Genomic DNA, 18804 nt, shown 5'->3' on the forward strand with positions numbered 1-18804 from the left:
TCACCCTCACAGGTAAACTATTTAGTTATAGCTGTAACATGTATAAGGCACATGTATTATTCACACACAAGGAAGGCTAAAAAGAGACAATACACACATAAGGGAAGGCTAGAAAGAGACAAAAGAATAACAATGTGTGTGTTCCATATACAACAACATCCCAGGTGGCTAGTGGTATTAGTCCAATGCGCAGAATATGTATCTACTTCTTATGGGGGAGTTTTCCACTCAGTGATGAGTAGCACAGGCAGATGGCAGTGGGCAGGAAGGAGCTCTGATGCCTCTCTGGTGCAGCGAACAATGATGAGTCTTTGGCTGAAAGTAGTCCTGTAGCGATCCAGAGTGTCATGGAGTTTGTGACACTCTGGATCGCATCAGAATAAAATAGAAATGGTCAAAAACTCTGACAATAATACATGACTCAGGCCACACATCTCACCTTGCCACACCTCTCAGGCCCTATTCAGACGCTGTATCGAGTATCCTGATGTACCTGACAGTCAACACACACACCTGATGGCACCTCTGAGCCCACATTTGACTGAAATTTAACACTGTAAGCATCTGAAGAACTTGGAAACCTGAAACACAATCAGGAAAATTGTCATAGTTTTATCAGGTTGATCTATTAATTTCCTGTACATGGATTAACCTCTAGCTACAGTACATTAGATAAAACTAGTATTAACAAGTAATTAAAATATAAATTCCAACTCCACACTGATGATAATAACTTTATTAATAAATCATCATAATTTGGCAATTTTATATGGATGAGTGGCTGTTGTGAAATTTAAGATGCTTTTTTTTAGTATCAACATTTGTTTTTATGTGAAATGTTCCCAAACAACAGACACTTTTGGTCTTTTCTTGCTCTGCCCCTCATGCATAGTGCCATTACTTTCCACCGCACCGCTGAATCATCTTCTCCTCCTTTGTTGTTAAATGGTTGGCAAGCGGAATAATTGATTACATGCAATTTTAATCATTTTATAAATTGAGTACTCGATTATAAATCATTAATGTTGACAGCCCTACACCCTTCTACTAATGCAGCTTCCTGGCTACATTCTCCTGATAGTGATGAGGGGCACTGGCAGGTTCCTTGCCCTGGTCTGCTTTCGTGCTTTCAGTCTTTGAAGGATTATGCTGAATTATGTGGTTGAAGACCAGCACCAAGGCTTTTATAGTTTGTAATTACAGTGTAAACATTGACTTTTTTACGAGTGCAGCCATCACCTGGGCTGCACCTGTTTGCTGTTTGTCCTCTCTTTTCCAAGGAGCCCAGCAGAGGTCCCTAGAGTGTTTCCCACATGATCACATATTCCCCCTCCTCTCACTGTTTCCTCTTCTTACTTTATTCCTTTATACTGGTGGCTCTCCTGACATGAGCCTGTTGCTGGACTGTTTCCTACCTGTTGCTGTTTCTGTGAGTATTCTCAGTGAGCAGTGAGCATGTGTGTCCGGTGAGTGTTATGATTCCAGGTGTGAAGTGAATCGTCTGACCCGGCCTTCACTCTACATCTGTTCCCTGCATGTCTCATGTGGATCCTGTTACCAAACTTTTGTGGTTCAGTCCAACCAACCGACCAAAAATAACATCACTGAAACAAATGATTCAATGATGAGATACAGTCACACCTCATCACCAATCTTGGTTGCTCCTTATTTAAATACTTACTAAATAATATGTATCAAATAAAAATATGAGCAAAACATGGTCAAATTTGGTCCATTTCGTAATGAGATTGAGAGTGTGTGTCCATTCAAAACATCCCTTCATTTGGGGTTGAGATTTAGGGAAATAATCATGAGAAAGATTAGATTCTATTGATTTATATTAGTATTATTAATACATTACATTGATGTTGACTTCCTTTCTAGTTCTACCAGATATCTATACAGGGAGGGAGTCACTGTAGGGTTCAAATCATTTGTCAGTGTCATGAGTTATCTGGGTAACAGGAAATGTCCAATTCTGTTGCATTGACGTTTCTATTCCATCTCCTGCACTTGAACGCGCGGCCCGTGGACTCGCCAACACGGAGAGGTTACATTTCCGAGGGGCACTGAAGGCAGCACTGCCCCGCTCGTCTGTTCGCAGCTGAGCGCTTCGTTAGTGACCCGCCGCCGCTCGGCTGGCATTGCCACACACACTCACCTTCACTCTAACGCCATTACTGCGTGTTTTAACAACTTATTTTACATTTACACCGTGTTTACATTCAACTCCGCTGTGTTGCTCGGCATGGGAGACATCACTGCTGCTAAAATGAGCAGTTTGAGGGAGTGTAAGGAGCCATTTGGTGAGTCATATGTTTTACTTCTATCTATCAGACAGGGGAATTACAGGTTGTACTTGAATAGTGTTATGGAAGCGTTAATGTTGCTTTTGTGTTTTTAGTCACTTTTTTTATCGACCTCGGCCAGTACAATTATAAGGGGGAAAAAACTACTTTCCATTAAATTAAAAAACTTCCCTGTTACTAAAATTAGAAACTCCGTTAATCTCTGATAGATGTGTGAACCACATTGCACACAGCATTAATGTACACATTTTATCATGTAAAAATAATTATTTGTGTTCATAATACTAGAATACAAAAATTATCATAGGTGAGTGCAATTGTGTGTGTATAGTGTCTATGTTGTAGAGTTTAGTTAAATTTAATTCCAATGTAGCGTTAATGGCAATGCAACAGCTGCAGTGAATTATTCATGTATATCAGAGATCCAGCAAACATATTAAATTAGTGGGAAATAAGGCGTCTGTTGCTCATAAATAACCAATCAAGCAACATTTAATGCCTATATTTGCACATTAGTATCATTCTTGTCATAGAGTGACAGATGTGATCAGTCAGATGCTGAAAGAGCGTTTGTGCATAATCGAATCATATAAAACATTTTAGTTTTCACCCAAAGTTAGTGTTCTTTTAATTTCAGACGATTAGATTTCACATGCAAATCACAAAAACTCATGTCCTCACCTTCCTCTGCTGTATCTGTGTGAGGAGAGTGTCATGTTTCTATTCCTGTATAAATACGCTACACTACTGCAACACCTCACATCATCCAGCAACTTGGCTATTTCTCATTTTAAATGCACGACATCAAATATCAATGGAATCAAAGATCTCAGCTTTTCCAACACCTACCTATTCAGACTGACACATTCACACACACCCACACCTAAGTAATTTCCTACACGATCAAGTGCAACCTTGTTTCTTCTTCCTGTGGTACACTTTTACCACTTCTGCTTTCACACACAAAACATCATGCCACTGAAGTTGTTCCCTGTAGGTTCCTAGAATCTACACCGCCTACAAAAAGCTGTAGACTCACACCATGCAAAGATGTCTGATCACACAGGCGAAGATGCATTTCAGTTATTTCACAAATAAATATCTCACTTTTAATCATATTCAAGTATCTGTGAGATTGTCGTAAACCGGCAGTATAATCACACTGTAGTAAGATGTGTGAGTCTGAGACTGGGTGTGGATTGGAAAATACTGAATCTGGAGTTCGATATCCAGTGATAACAGAAATGTTTGTGTTGTTAAGGTGGAATGCTGTTGACCATCATGCTCCATTGAAACACAGGCTAATCTTGTTTAATAGCTTTTTCAGTGGCAGGAATATTGACTATAGTAACCTTAAATGACAGTATATGAATACACATGAACCTGTTGGCTTTGATCAATATGGTGGATGATTGTAATTGTGTCTAGTCGTCCCATAAAGAAACAGACTCACCGCCTACTACCAGCTACAGTGCACAATATAGCTGCGTCTATGTGTGTGTGTGTGTGTCATTGCTCTCAGTCTAGACTCCGCTGTGGTCCGGGTCAGGTATTGGCATGCCATACACCTCCAGTCATGTGTGGAAACAAACTCACGACAAAGCAAACACCCCACTACACAGGCTGCTTAGAGACGGTGCTTATCCTTTCATAGGAGACATGGGTGGTCAAAATAGAGAAAAGCTGGGTTCACCTGCGTGGAATTATGGCCCTAAGCAAAGTATTATGATGTGGTTTATATTTCATCTCTTGAACTTTATCCAAAGCGTGCAGGTACATGTCCCTGCATTCCCACAGAGGGAGAAACAATGCTCAACTGATCTAGGGTTCAACTTACACTTGATAATTGGGTGACTGGCTGTAAGTCCTAATGCACAGTATGTCTGTGTATTTAAAGGGGAATGCCACCCAAGGGTGCAATGTAAAAGCTTACATATGTAGTTTAAGCCTTTTAACTAAAATTGTCTACATTCTGAAACATCTTTATGACCCTTGGACATTTAAGATTTGAGTCTTTTTTTACTGCAAATATGGCTAAATGCACCTTATCTGTTTTACAATATAATTTACATGCTTTGCTTATTGTTGATTGATGCTGTGATGGCTTTCCTATCTCAAGCTTTAAGTGTCAGCCAACTGATTCTAGTAGGTTACTGAAATCAAAAGCTGCAGGGAAGGTTGGAAATCAGTTTTGAATTGATTGTAATTGTGGAAAAACCACTAGGAGTTTGGGATCTAACCATTGGGCCAGTAGGGTGAAGGTTACTGCTTGATTCACACTGAATGTCTTTAGTGTTATAGTTCTGCTTTCTGGAGATTGTTGTGGTTGTCTCATCCTCCATCCACTTGGTTTGTACTGATCAGCACTACGTTACATTTGAAATGTGTGGTTTTGCATCTCAAAGGACATTTCCCAGCTGGATTCCATAATGAAATGTCATACTTAAGTCTCTGTTTGTATGTGAATACAGCCATATAGTTCACGTATTACATTCAGACCCTAAAAATGTTGAGTGAATCCAGGTTGGAAATGTCCTTGGAGATTCTCCTTTTGTGGGTGTTGCCACCTCAGGCCCATCACAGCCCAATCAGAACAGAGACAGACTACAGCACTACAGCAGTGCTTTAGCAACAAAATAAAAAGGAAATTCTCATTAAAACTTTGCAACAGATTCTAAATAGACCTCTAAGTGGAAATAAAAGCAGGACATCTGTATAATAGTACATCACCTTTAAATTCAAATTATCCATGTGCAAAAGTTTGAGTGTATAGATATGTTTTGTATGTATTCAGTGAATGCTAAAGGAAGACATTACTGCGTTACCTTCAAATACCTGAAAAATAATAATGCTGATTGCGTTGAGACAAGATGAGCAAGATTAGCAATGAAGAGAAGGTGGTAGGCGGAGACGTTTTCTTTCAGTCATGTGTGGGCTTTTCCACAGAGCTTGTGTTCCTGGTAATTACCCTAGAATCCATTACAGCGAGTATTACTAACTTCTGGTTCACCCTGTTAAGGCACAAGAAGTCAGGAAGTCAGGAAGCTAAATTCCACAGTGAGAGATCCACAACTACTAGACGGAACAGTAGAATACAATAGAGGATGAAGGTCACAAAATGTCCTTATGATTTGTTTTTAAATTTTAGAATAAATGAATCCAGACATGTTTTCTGTACTGTAGTAATACATATGTGTGTCTGTTATAGGGTTTGTGTGTGTATGTGTGTGTGACGATGACAGAATAAGGAAGCTCTCCAATGGATTATTGTGACCCTTCACCTACAGCAAATTATTCTAATCAACCTTTTCCCCTTCTGCTCCATGACGCTGCTGCACTTGGGGTTATCATTATAGATCTGATTGATAGAAGGGAAACTTCAAAAACTGGTCTATTTCAAGGGTTTGAACGATAACTTTCCTATTTCTTTGTTTCCTTTTTTATTTGATTATTGTAGCAATTAATGGAGAGATCTGATGAAAACACACAAGCCACAAAGAAACACAAAGCAAAGCAAGAGTCCTGTACATGTTTGTGTGGTTTGTTTGAGACAATGAAAGTCAAATGAATACTTATACATGTTGTTCGTGATTTTCCAAGTTTGTAGATTCAGACGGAGATCTTTGAAACTCAAATTCTGTCCGAATAGCAGACGGAATCAGTCTCTGCTTTTCTCATCTGTGGCCTACAAGGCTGTACTCACTCACTGTTACCTACACCTTAAGAGCTGCATGTAGGAAATGACCCGGTTCCACTTGATCAGTTAATCCTAATCCGAGATTCCCATGCAAATTAAAGTTTCATCGTCAGAGTGTAACTCAAGAAAGGCCAGAGGAGTTCTTTATTTGGAGCCCTTTGGATACAATGGCTTCACAGTGACGTAGTCAGATGAAGGCCCACATAGACCTGTCCAGGTATTTTCAGGAGCTGAAAAGCCGCCTTTGTGCTGCTCTTCTAACTCATCCGTGAACGTGCTTGCTGAAAATATTCCTTTTCAGTACTTAGTGCATTCAGCAGGGTTTGATTGAAGAGTTTTCCATGGAGGTGCTGAACAGTATTGTCATTGTTTCAGGATTGTAATGGAGGATTAACAAACCTAAATTTAGTTCACACTTGTTTCTATTTGTCAAACGACATACATTTACATTCATTCCTTTGATGGAACTTCACTACAGTATTACCATCACTTACTTACATGATGTCATGAGCTCAGTCCACACTATCATGTCTCAGCTGTTCACAGTTTCACAGCAGGATGTTCACACTGGTTTCAGGGTGTGTGTTTCTATGTTTCCTGTGCTTATCTGCAGTTCAGTCATTTCTCAGTCTATATGCCAGGCTCATAGCTATATACGGTACACAGTATTTGTGATTTGCGTGTCAAACATACTGTATACAGAAGAATAGTTTTATTCAGGATTATTTCATTTGTGTAACAGACAGAATCGCCTCGGAGCCTGTGGAGGACACAGACACCACCAGCTTTGTGGCTGAAATCGTGAGCACCTTTACTTATTCTTCACTTGGACAATGTGTTTGTTAAACTGTGTTGTAGCTTTCTGGCAGTATGTCTGATTGACCTTTGTCTTGAGCAGCAAAGAGGGTTTGTTTTGTGCAGATATCCCATTGGCGATCCTTAAAGAGGGGAGCAGTACAGTAATCTGCTAAGAAATGTACCATAACTGAACACAATGTGCTGTGATTGCTTGTGCCTGAAGCCTCACAGAGGAACAAGTTGTAGCAAGTGCTCCCTGCACACACAGAGTCATTTTCTTCCACAGTTACAGAGGAAACCATGAAAGTCTCTTGTCTTATGAGCAGACTGAGTGCACAGCTCCCACCAAGAAGCTTAACAAACACAAAGTCTCTCACGTTGCTCTATTTATCTTTTGTTTTTCTGTCTAACCCATATTGTCTGGTGTTTCTCTCTCCCTCTCCCTCTCTCCCTCAGTCCTTAGAGGCCAATTATCCAGTGCAAGTCACAGATCCTCATGGTAAATAAAGGCATCAAACCTCAGTGATCCTCTTTACAACCCATATATCCTCACACTCCTGCTTGTATCCACATTCATACAGGCAGCAATATACTCTTATCAGCATACCGAAGAACATGTTCAAGCATATACTTAAAAAGAAAATGTGGTTTTATCAGAATACAGAGGTGTTTGTAATGTGTCTCCTCCAGACGCCGTGACACTCCACCTGAGCTCCATGCCCTCCAGACACCCGACTCAATCCTCAGACCGCATAAGACAGGTCAGCATTACACTAATGTGTACAGTGTGAAATAAAATAGAGCCTCTGCAGTCTGCACATGAGCGCCTTAAAGTTGTGAAAGTGACAAATATTTGTGTTTGTAGAGCAGCATGTGCTGTTGAAATGAAAGGAAGAGCTGTGAGCGAGCAGGAGCATAAACAACATTATGGTTTTAATTTGTTAAATAATATAAACAAGCATAAGGAAAAGTTAGTCGGGTAGTTGCTTATTCCACAGAGTCCTTTACATACTTTGCGTTACTTATTCTTCCTTCCAGGTGCTGCTACTTTCTTCTGTCTGGTGTTGACATACTGTGCGTCGGGGCTTATGTTCAGACATGTTTAATTTGCATAACACACCACATCCAAAATGTGAAGCACATAGCTCAGAGGAAACGTGCACCTGCTGCATCCACACCACTGATAACAGCCAGGGCAGATCAGTTGGACCTATCCTATACCGATCACAGCCTGCTGTGAGCAACATGGCAGTTTTGGGAGTTTTAATGCTTGATTTAGTGCCCTAATTCTTAAGGAAGGGTGGCATTTTCTGTGTTCACAATGTAGAATAAACCTGCAATATTTTAAAGTGTGAAAGGAAAGAGATCATGTGTTGCCTGTAGTATATTTCTATTCTAAACATGTTCTGTCTCTTTTGTAGCCGGTTGAAGATGGCGAAGAATGCACTTGTCCAACATCTACATCAGCAGGTATATGTCAATTCTAACTCCTTATTCTGACAGAAAATAATCACATTTTGATGACACAAAGTCAGCTTTTGGTTGATTGGTGAGAACTTATCCAGCTGATCTTTCGGATTCAGTTTGTATATGTTCCCACGCCTCCTAGTGGCCACATGGAGGCAGAGAGACAATAAATAAATGAGTGAATAATTTAACTATTAGATATGAACTGTGAGTATATACACAGTATAATTTGTAGTTAAAATTCAGTCTCTATTCGTTAACCTTTCTAATATTTACAATTACTAATTCCCTGTGTATTGCACTTATTCTGTTGACCTAATTCCATCCTTATTATTAATATTGAGTTTAGATTTCCCCAAAGAGCTGCAGTTCTTTAACAGCTCGTGTGAGAAGTGTTGCTTCCCGGCACCTCCACCTAAGATCAGCGACCTCATGAACGACAAAGACCTTCTGGACCGGCTTCGGCTCAAACTGGACCCGAACCACTGCACCATCAAGAACTGGAAGAACTTTGCGAGTCGCTGGGGAATGAGCTATGACGAACTGACCCTGCTGGAGCACCGGACCCAGGGCTCACTGTCCCACAGCCCCACCCAGGAGTTCCTGCTCCGCTACAACCAGAAGACGGTCACGGAGCTCACCGAACTTTGCCGCATCTACCAGCGTATTGATGTGCTGAAGCTGTTGCAGAGCTGGATAGAGAAGGACTGGCCATCACGCTGGCAACAGACTCATTAATAACTCACCGCATCACACAGTTTAACTCTCTATATATTTCTCCCATCTGTTTGTGTCGGTTTTGTTTGTTTTTGTTTTGTAAATGTGAGGGTTTTTCTTATTCACAAGAATGTATACGTTTAATGAAAGGGCAACATTATTAAAAAATCATTTCAAGGAAAATTTGGAAAAAAAAACAAAAAAAACAAATGACTGCATCACTGACATCCTGACGTAAACAAGCACTTACTACTGATGAACGTATTGGCTTGTAATAAAGGGTACAATGGTGCTTTGTATCTGGCTCTATGTCTGGCTATCAAACAAAACATAATGAAATGCCATAATATGTTTTTTAAATTAAATTCTTGGAAATACTCCTTTGTAACCTTTAAAGCATTCATGAGAGCATTTCAATAGCTCTACATAAGCCACTTGCTCCCTCCCCTCTAGAAAGGAAACAGACTGAAAACAAGATGACTGGAGTTGAAAAGATCAGTAAGTATGATAATTGTTACATAACATATTTCCCCTGAATGTGGTCAACCTAAAGTCTTTGAAGGTTTGCTTTGACTTCTGGTAAAGCTCAATGTCATCTGTTGGGCAGGTGTCTGACATTTGAAGCTGCCATAGTGTTTGTTTTTTGTTTTCTCAGTATGAAATGAATATAACTTAAAGTCTTTATTCACATTAATAGTAAAGGGATATGTCATGTGCTGTTATATCTCCAGCATTCACGTGCATGTCAGCAGTGGTTCCCCAAAGTGTGACCAAAGGGGCCCATGTCCACCCTCTCAAAACCCATACAGGCTTATTGTCATTCAGCTTATTGTTTTTTTTTATATATAGATTAATGCAAATTTCATGGATGAACACAAACCAACAAATATTCTGTTTCATGAATTTGTCTATTTTCTAATAGAGAAGAGAGTGACAGTTTGAATGTAGTGAGTAATTTATTAACATTGGTATACATTAGTTACTCATGTAGTCAAGCATTCAAAGGCGTAAAGGTAATACTCTTCCTCAAAACTTACACAGCTGTATGTCATCACATGCAATGCTGAATCATCTTAACGTCTAACATACTTCAATGTCAAAAACAAGACTAAGGAAGACATTTGTATATAAATAACAGGGATATACACAGTTTATAAAAAACATGTTTCTTCATTAGGCTGCTTAATTATTGTGAGGCGAGTGTACATGAGACAAAGTTATGCCTGTATATATGGTCACAAACAAAGGATTGGTTTAGTTACATGTATTTACAAATTTCACTGCATTCAGACTTAATTTACTTGATCAGTGAAGCAGGACATCAGCGTCTTAATCTGAGATATTCAGACCAAGCATATTGGAGAGGCCGAATGACAATTTGTCATTTTCATCTGATGAAGCCAACTTGGGGATTTCCAGGCCCAGTCCAGACTCTGGTTTTAAAACTTTAAATGTACCCCCCCGCGCTGAAAGGGAATCACCCGATTCTGAGGAAGCATTGACGTCAAGATTTGGGGCAGTAAGTTTCACTGCAGTTGGTGAGACATTGGCTGATGGCACTTTTATCTGTGCCATTTTCAATCTTTCCTTAATGTCAATCTTCTCTCCGAGATTTGAGGTTGTATTCACTATTGGCAAGCGGATTCCTTTTCTAACCACATAATCCTTTTCCTCTGTATCTGTTTTTGTGGTAAGGCAATCAAACACTCCTCCAAAGCCATCCATGTTATGTGAGGGCAGTTTGTGTGATTTGAAGAGAGGCATATCCCCCTCAACAGTAGGCGAGTCAATTTCAGAGTCAGTGCCCTCATCTTCAGTATGTGAGTTGGAATGTCTCCATTTGAAGGGCCATCTCAGTTTACTTTTTGGAGTGGCAGCGTGTTCATCAGCTGTGATGCCCACTTCAGGCTGCTTGAGATTTGTTTTAACATCAACACCTGGAACTTCAGTCTCAGGACTTGAGAGACCTAATTTGGGAACTTTATAATGAGGCATTTTGAAGTCGCCAAGGGAACCATCCAAAGCTAGATCTGGTGTCTTCAGTTGTGCATCGGGCATGTTTAGATTCGCGTTTGGAGCAGTAATGTTTCCACTAACATCTGGAGCAGAGAGATTAAGTCCTGGGCTGTTCAATGAAACATTAGGTGCATCTATTTCAGCGGTTGGCAAATTCCCACTTAAACTTGGTAATGAAAGTCCAGCTTTTGGTGAAGAAAGTTTGAAATCTGATTTGGGCAGATTCACATTTGGAGCTGCAACACTGCCATCGGTTTTGGGTGCAGACAGATTCCAGTCTGGTGCTGTTAGACCTGCTGTGGGCAGCTTAGCATCTACATTAGGAAGGGAGACATCTAGATCTGGGGTATCAAGATCAACATCAGGTCCTTTCACTTTTGCCCCTCCAAGGCCAAACTTTGGAAAATTCAATTTAGGGAATTTGAATTTTCCATCAACGTCTGGGGCATCAAGGTCCACATCAGAATTCAGATTCAGATCTGGAGCTGCAACACTGCCATCGATTTTGGGTGCAGACAGATTCCAGTCCGGTGCTGTTAGACCGGCTGTGGGCAGCTTAGCGTCTATATTAGGAAGAGATGCATCTAGAGTTGGGGTCTTAAGGTCAGCATCAATATCAGGTCCTTTCACTTTTGCCCCTCCAAGGCCAAACTTTGGAAAATGCAATTTAGGGAATTTAAGTTTTCCATCAACGTCTGGGGCATCAAGGTCCACATCAGAATTCAGATTCAGATCTGGAGCTGCAAGATTGCCATCGATTTTGGGTGCAGACAGATTCCAGTCTGGTGCTGCTAGACCGGCTGTGGGCAGCTTAGCGTCTATATTAGGAAGAGATGCATCTAAAGTTGGGGTCTTAAGGTCAGCATCAATATCAGGTCCTTTCACTTTTGCCCCTCCAAGGCCAAACTTTGGAAAATGCAATTTAGGGAATTTGAATTTTCCATCAACGTCCGGGGCATCAAGGTCCACATCAGAATTCAGATTCAGATCTGGAGCTGCAAGATTGCCATCGATTTTGGGTGCAGACAGATTCCAGTCTGGTGCTGTTAGACCGGCTGTGGGCAGCTTAGCGTCTATATTAGGAAGAGAGGCATCTAGAGTTGGGGTCTTAAGGTCAGCATCAATATCAGGTCCTTTCACTTTTGCCCCTCCAAGGCCAAACTTTGGAAAATGCAATTTAGGGAATTTAAGTTTTCCATCAACGTCTGGGGCATCAAGGTCCACATCAGAATTCAGATTCAGATCTGGAGCTGCAAGATTGCCATCGATTTTGGGTGCAGACAGATTCCAGTCTGGTGCTGTTAGACCGGCTGTGGGCAGCTTAGCGTCTATATTAGGAAGAGAGGCATCTAGAGTTGGGGTCTTAAGGTCAGCATCAATATCAGGTCCTTTCACTTTTGCCCCTCCAAGGCCAAACTTAGGAAAATGCAATTTAGGGAATTTAAGTTTTCCATCAACGTCTGGGGCATCAAGGTCCACATCAGAATTCAGATTCAGATCTGGAGCTGCAAGATTGCCATCGATTTTGGGTGCAGACAGATTCCAGTCTGGTGCTGTTAGACCGGCTGTGGGCAGCTTAGCGTCTATATTAGGAAGAGATGCATCTAGAGTTGGGGTCTTAAGGTCAGCATCAATATCAGGTCCTTTCACTTTTGCCCCTCCAAGGCCAAACTTAGGAAAATGCAATTTAGGGAATTTAAGTTTTCCATCAATGTCTGGGCCATCAAGGTCCAGATCAGGACCTTTGAGATTCGCATTTGGCAACTTAACATCCAGATCTGGAGCATCAAGCCCTGCATCAAGTTTTGGTGAAGCCAAGGAGAGATTCGGTGCTTCTAGATCCAGGTCTGGCCCATCCACATCAGCATCAAAACTTGCCTTTGGTCCTTTCAGTGTGCCAAATTTGGGTTTCTTGAACCATTTGAATTTTCCAGAGGGGCCTTCAATATCTGGGGTATCAATGTTTAAATTGGGGCCATCCAGGTCGGCTTTTGGTAAGCTTAGATTCAGATCTGGTGCATTTATGTCACCACCAATCTTTGGGGTGGAGAGATTCAAGTCTGCATCAGCATCCAGGTCCATGTCTGGCCCATTAATCTTTGGACCTTTCAGTTTTTTCATTTTCAAAGTGGGCCATTTAATTTTTCCAGATGGTGCGTTAATGTCAGGCTGATCAAGATTTGCACTAGGCAAATCAAGACCCAGATTTGGTCCATCAAGTGATGCTCCAGCTCGTGGAGCAGAGAGATTGAGGTTGGGTGCTTTCACATCTGCATCAAGGTTAACATCTGGTGCTGTCACTCCGGTATGCCAAAATTTGGGCTTTTTCAGTGTTGGGAACTTGACTTTTGTAGAAGGGGCATTAAGGTCAAAATTTGGTGCTTCAACATCACCTTGTGGTAAAGTCACCTGAGGAGTTGCTAGATTCAGATCTGGTGTGTTTAGGTCGGCATCAATGTCTAAATCAGATTTTGAGCCATGGAACTTGGGTTTCTTCCATTTCAAATGAGGCCAGTTTATTTTCCCAGCTGAACCGTCAACATCAATAATCGGGGCTTGTGCACTTAAATCAGGCCCTTCAAGATCAGCTCTGGGAAGATTCAGGTCAACATTTGGTGCATCAATTCCACCTTCAATTTTTGGAAGAGAAACACCTGGCGTGTTCAGATCTGCATCTAAATCTACATCTGCTTCGGGGCTATGAAGTTTGGGTTTTTTCCACTTTAAATGAGGCCAGTTAATTTTACCAGAAGTATCAAGGTCTACATCTGCCTTGGGGGCTTTAAGGTCAGCTCCGGGCAAGTTGATGTCAGGTGTATCTACATCAGCACCAATCCTTGGGGCGGAGAGATTGACATTTGGTGCAGATAGGTCAGCATTTAGGTCGGCATCTGGTCCTTTCACTTTGGGACCTTTCCATTTTAGATGGGGCCACTTTCCCAATTTCCCAGAGGGAGCCTCTACATGAGCCTTTGGGATATCCAAATCCAGCTTTGGCGCATTCAAATCCAGTTTTGGCGCGTTCAAATTCAGTTTTGGTGCATTCAAATTGAGTTTTGGCGCGTCCAAATTAAGTTTTGGCGCATTCAAATTGAGTTTTGGCGCATTCAAATTCAGTTTTGGCGCATTCACATCCAGTTTTGGTGCATTCAAATCCAGTTTTGGCGCATTCAAATTCAGTTTTGGTGCATTCAAATTCAGTTTTGGTGCATTCAAATCCAGTTTTGGCGCATTCAAATTCAGTTTTGGCGCATTCAAATTCAGTTTTGGTGCATTCAAATCCAGTTTTGGCGCATTCAAATCCAGTTTTGGAGCATTCAAATCCAGTTTTGGCGCATTCAAATCCAGTTTTGGCGCATTCAAATCCAGTTTTGGCGCATTCCAATCCAGTTTTGGCGCATTTAAATCCAGTTTTGGCGCATTCAAATTCAGTTTTGGCGCATTCAAATCCAGTTTTGGCGCATTCAAATCTACTTTTGGCGCATTCAAATCTACTTTTGGCGCATTCAGATCCAGTTTTGGTGTATTCAAATCCAGTTTTGGTGTATTCAAATCTACTTTTGGCGCATTCAAATCTACTTTTGGCGCATTGAGATCCAGTTTTGGTGTATTCAAATCCAGTTTTGGCGCATTCCAATCCAGTTTTGGTGCATTCAAATCCAGTTTTGGTGTATTCAAATCCAGTTTTGGCGCATTCAAATCCAGTTTTGGTGCATTCAAATCCAGTTTTGGTGTATTCAGGTCCCAATTTGGACTTCCAAGATCTAAATTAGGGGCAGCGAAATTGAAGCCTGGTGTCCCCAGATTACCGTTGACAGCAGGGACATCTAAGTCACCTGAGACTCCAGCGGTGGGGCTGATTTTAGGTAGACCGAAGTTTGGCATTGAGAAATGTGGGGCTGTGTAAGTCTTTGAACCCGCTTTGACCTTTGGTTTGCCAATGTCAAGTGAAGTGGTGGGTGCGTTGAGCTGTGGAGATGTGATACTGGCATTAGGTGCACTGAGGGTGCCACCCAGATCTGCTCCATTTATATTTGATCCAGTCAATCCTAGATTGGGCATTGTGAACTTGCCACCGCCATCAGCTGAGGGTGTGTTGAGAGAAAGACTGGGAAGGTCTCCATTGAGAGTGGGACCACTGATATCACCCCCAAGACCATTTGTAGCATTTAGCTTTCCTTTGAGGTCATCAAGTGAAAGAACTGGTGATTCAGCCGATGCTCTCATTGAATTTCTGAGCATCTGTGGATAATCAAGTGACAAACAGATTAAGTCGGGTCAGACTTGAATACAAACAATAACAAGCAACAGTTAAAGTATTCTGTACATTTTGTCATTAACTGATCTCATGTCTAAACTGAAGCAATACTATTACATAATGACTGATGATACAAAGGTAAACATGAAGTGCAGTATGTTGTTGCTGGGTAGTAGGAAATACATGAAAAACAAATTAATTTTATAAAACAATCCTATGAATATTAGGAATATTGAAATAAAGAAAATTTTAAATTGAAGATTGTGGAAAATCCACATTTTAGGACCTGAGTCAACCTCAAATGATAGGTTTGCTCGTTTTTTTGGGTTGTTTTATATATTTCTTGTTCACCCTTTTTTCTGTATTTCATACTGAAACAAATGGAAGAGGTACACCTACAGCACACAACGATGGGACAACTAGAAAAGGTTCTGCCACACACATCAGCAACTCTGCATGGGGTGAGATTTGAAGTTTACCTCTGCAGGGTCCTTTACTCTCAAGGAGCCAATTCCAGCACTGGCACTCAGGTCCTGTTTTGTCCCAATCTCCAACTTGTCATCATATGGCTCCAAGACCTTCATGATCTTCAGCCCATCGTTTTTTTCTGGGTCGTCCATGCGCACTGTGGGTGCAACAATCTCACCCCCTAGAGCAAGTGGAAACAATCGATGTTAGACCACGTACACCACTGATGTTCACATGTTTTGTCAAAGGCCTTTGTATAGATGCTGGAAAATGTAAATGTCAAAATGCAGTCGTTAACCTTGTATCAGGTTCTGAGAAATGTTTCCATCTGTGATTCCTTTGATGCCAATTCCTCTCGCAGAGATGTCGAGGAGGTCCGAGAAGCTTCCTGTCGTACTGTAAGTGCTCTGGATGTAACAAGAACGATTTACAATACAACAAATGAGACGGGCACTTCATATTTGTATTGCTGAGATCAAAGCCCATGTGTTCAAATCAATCAAGTGCTACAAAATAACATTTAGTTTTGTTAAGCCTTATTAACGTACCATTATGGTGTATACACCTCCACGTTACATGGAAATTATACCAAAACAGTGGAAACCATAGAAACTGTGGAAACCACCCTGATCTGTAAGATAAGAGAAGAAGAAAAAACACAATATAGTTATATTATTTTACACAGGTGTAATACAACTCTCACTTAAGTTTGTATTTGTACTGTTGGAAGGATTAATATGCAAGGAACCAGTGCAGGACTTGCACAGGCATGCATTTTATCATTATAATTATCTAGATAATTATAATAATAACTGAAATTTGCAAGCATGACATTTTATATGGCAATGCCATTTAAATTTTTAATTATTTATTCAGCATTCAAAATATAATGAAAACTATAATTGCTCATTGTCTACATTTATTTCCTCCCTTTTCTACACACTAATGTTTTATGTACTGTACTGTATGTTTTGTATGTTTTATGACTTGCAAGGAACTTTCCTCACTTCCTGGACAATCATCATTATGCATTGTAATTGGAATATTTCTATTTCTCAGAAAGTACAAAAAAGTTTGGTTTCAAAATAAACACGAACTAGATTTAGTATTACTCAGCGTTTCAGGGAGAGGCTGTGTGTTGTTGCTACTGGCAACACATTGTGTTCCTGTACCCACAGTCTGAATGAACAGCTGACCCTGACAACACCCACCAGCAAACACACATCCACCCATTCACACACACTCACACGATCACCTCATGCTTCAGGAATCTAAGACCTTTGCCAGGTTTGTTTTGTGGAATGTTCCAAAAAAACCAGTCGGTTTAGATGCATACTAGCTAACATGCCACACAGCTTGACACACACACTGTCCTGCTGTCAACCACACCCCAACATCTTCACACACACAAGCTAATGCAAGTCATTTGCATTGAGGCACACAGGTTGACTGCATAATTCCATAGATAAGAGTGGCAAATGCTTTAGGAGGATTAACACATGGCCTTATGTTTGTCACAAAAGGGAACTGAGGATCTTTTTGTCCACTTAAACCTCATTTGTTCACTAATGCAACAAACATCAAGTAATTTCTACCGCCTAGGCCAATAGACTTTAGACAGTTTGTTTAGAGCTGTCTATAGCTCTACACAAGTAGACCAACACATGTCCACATCAACGTACACACATTCAACAGTGGAAAATGATTCCAACTGTAAAGAAATGAGCACCAAAGCCTGCAGCTTCTTCTGATGACTATGTTATGAAAGCAGAGACTCATGCACACAGAACCAGAATCCAGCAAAATTGCGCCATTGTCATACATTTTGTACTCATTTACAAAATGGAGGTATATGTTCCTGCATATGTTTCCTTCACATACAAAGAAGTGAGTTATATAGAATTGTGTGAAAGACAAAAACAAAAACAATGTTGAAAGCATCCAAGTGGATTAAAGGCGCCGCCTTTACACAACCCAATGGGATTGAACAGGGTGTCAACATCCAGAAAATGCCAACAACATGATTGCAAAAGAGCAAATTATATTATAATATTTATCAAACATAAGGACAGCAATTACTGAAAAAGGTTATTTATTACCTTTTTCACAACACATTTTGAATATTGTATGAACTCTTGAAGTGTGATCACGAAACCTTAAATGTAATTAATGAGCCATGAATACATCAGCACTGGTACACTAGAGACCCAAATAACATTAAAACAATAACACAATTAATTTAGTTGGCTGTTATTTGTGTGATATGTAGCAGAACACTGGAATAAAATGCAGCATAGAAATCTCCAAATAAATTGTGTTGGACAAACTTTCAGTACATGAAACTTCATTATCTTAATTTTATGAATTATGTTTTTTTATCTAAATCATCTTGTGCGTGTCAAAAATCATCTTGTGCGTGTCAAACCAACCCAAAAGAGTGTAAAGCCAGTGTGTGTAGTGGATGGACTCACCTTAAGCAAAGTCCAGGTCGAGATGTTTCCTCCACAGTGTATCACTGCTGTTCTGTCAGGCAGGATGGGATAGATCTGCCAGTTAAATGCCTATAAGCTCAGAGTCTGGACAAACAGGTTGGGCCGTATCTGCCCCTTTTCCTCTTACAACACACACTCCAGCTCTCACATACACACACAAACCTCACGTCTGGAGCCCTGTCACGGATAGGGATGTTCAAGGGTTTTTGGCAGCCGAAACCTGCTTAGAAAGAGCAATGGCGATAGAGCGAGAGAAAAAAACCACTCCTTCTTAACAGGCCAGACTGGGTTTTCAGAAGCACACCTGGCAACATTTTCTCTAAGAAACACACACACACACTGCACTCTCAAGACTCATCTCTGTTGATCACACTAGTTTAGCACATAAGTTACATTAATGGAAAAAAACGGATGTTCACCCATACATTTGCCCATAGCATCGTTTGTAATGATAAATACTGTTTTATAGTCTTATATGTTGTTTTAACACTGTTATCATTTAGGCTGAAATAATTCTCTTGTTGTTTTAAAGAAGATGTTATCCTTTGTTATTTGAGTTCAGTGAGGATTCTACATGTACCC

At 40.6% G+C, this 18804-nt stretch overlaps 2 protein-coding genes across 2 annotated transcripts; one reads left to right on the plus strand and one right to left on the minus strand.

Annotated features, from left to right (window-relative positions):
* Window positions 1-2082: 2082 nt before the first annotated feature.
* edaradd (EDAR-associated death domain) lies at window positions 2083-10237 on the plus strand. The gene is made up of 6 exons (XM_076164171.1): window positions 2083-2306; window positions 6749-6807; window positions 7261-7303; window positions 7495-7565; window positions 8226-8274; window positions 8621-10237. Exons 1-6 carry the CDS (start codon window positions 2249-2251, stop codon window positions 9007-9009), a joined length of 669 nt encoding a protein of 222 aa, XP_076020286.1. The 5' UTR covers window positions 2083-2248; the 3' UTR covers window positions 9010-10237.
* Window positions 9932-18351, minus strand: LOC143011320 (uncharacterized). Its single transcript, XM_076164160.1, has 5 exons — window positions 18202-18351; window positions 16279-16361; window positions 16029-16137; window positions 15742-15911; window positions 9932-15246 (listed from the first exon to the last, which is right to left on the minus strand). The coding sequence occupies exons 2-5, from the start codon at window positions 16279-16281 to the stop codon at window positions 10318-10320; spliced, it is 5211 nt and encodes a 1736-aa protein (XP_076020275.1). The 5' UTR covers window positions 16282-16361; window positions 18202-18351; the 3' UTR covers window positions 9932-10317.
* Between the last annotated feature and the right edge of the window lie 453 nt (window positions 18352-18804).

Source organism: Genypterus blacodes, unplaced genomic scaffold (genome assembly GCF_046128005.1).
Source record: "Genypterus blacodes isolate CSIRO-AG114 ecotype Tasmania unplaced genomic scaffold, CSIRO-AGI_Gbla_v1 ptg000012l_1, whole genome shotgun sequence".
Classification (NCBI taxonomy): domain Eukaryota; kingdom Metazoa; phylum Chordata; class Actinopteri; order Ophidiiformes; family Ophidiidae; genus Genypterus; species Genypterus blacodes.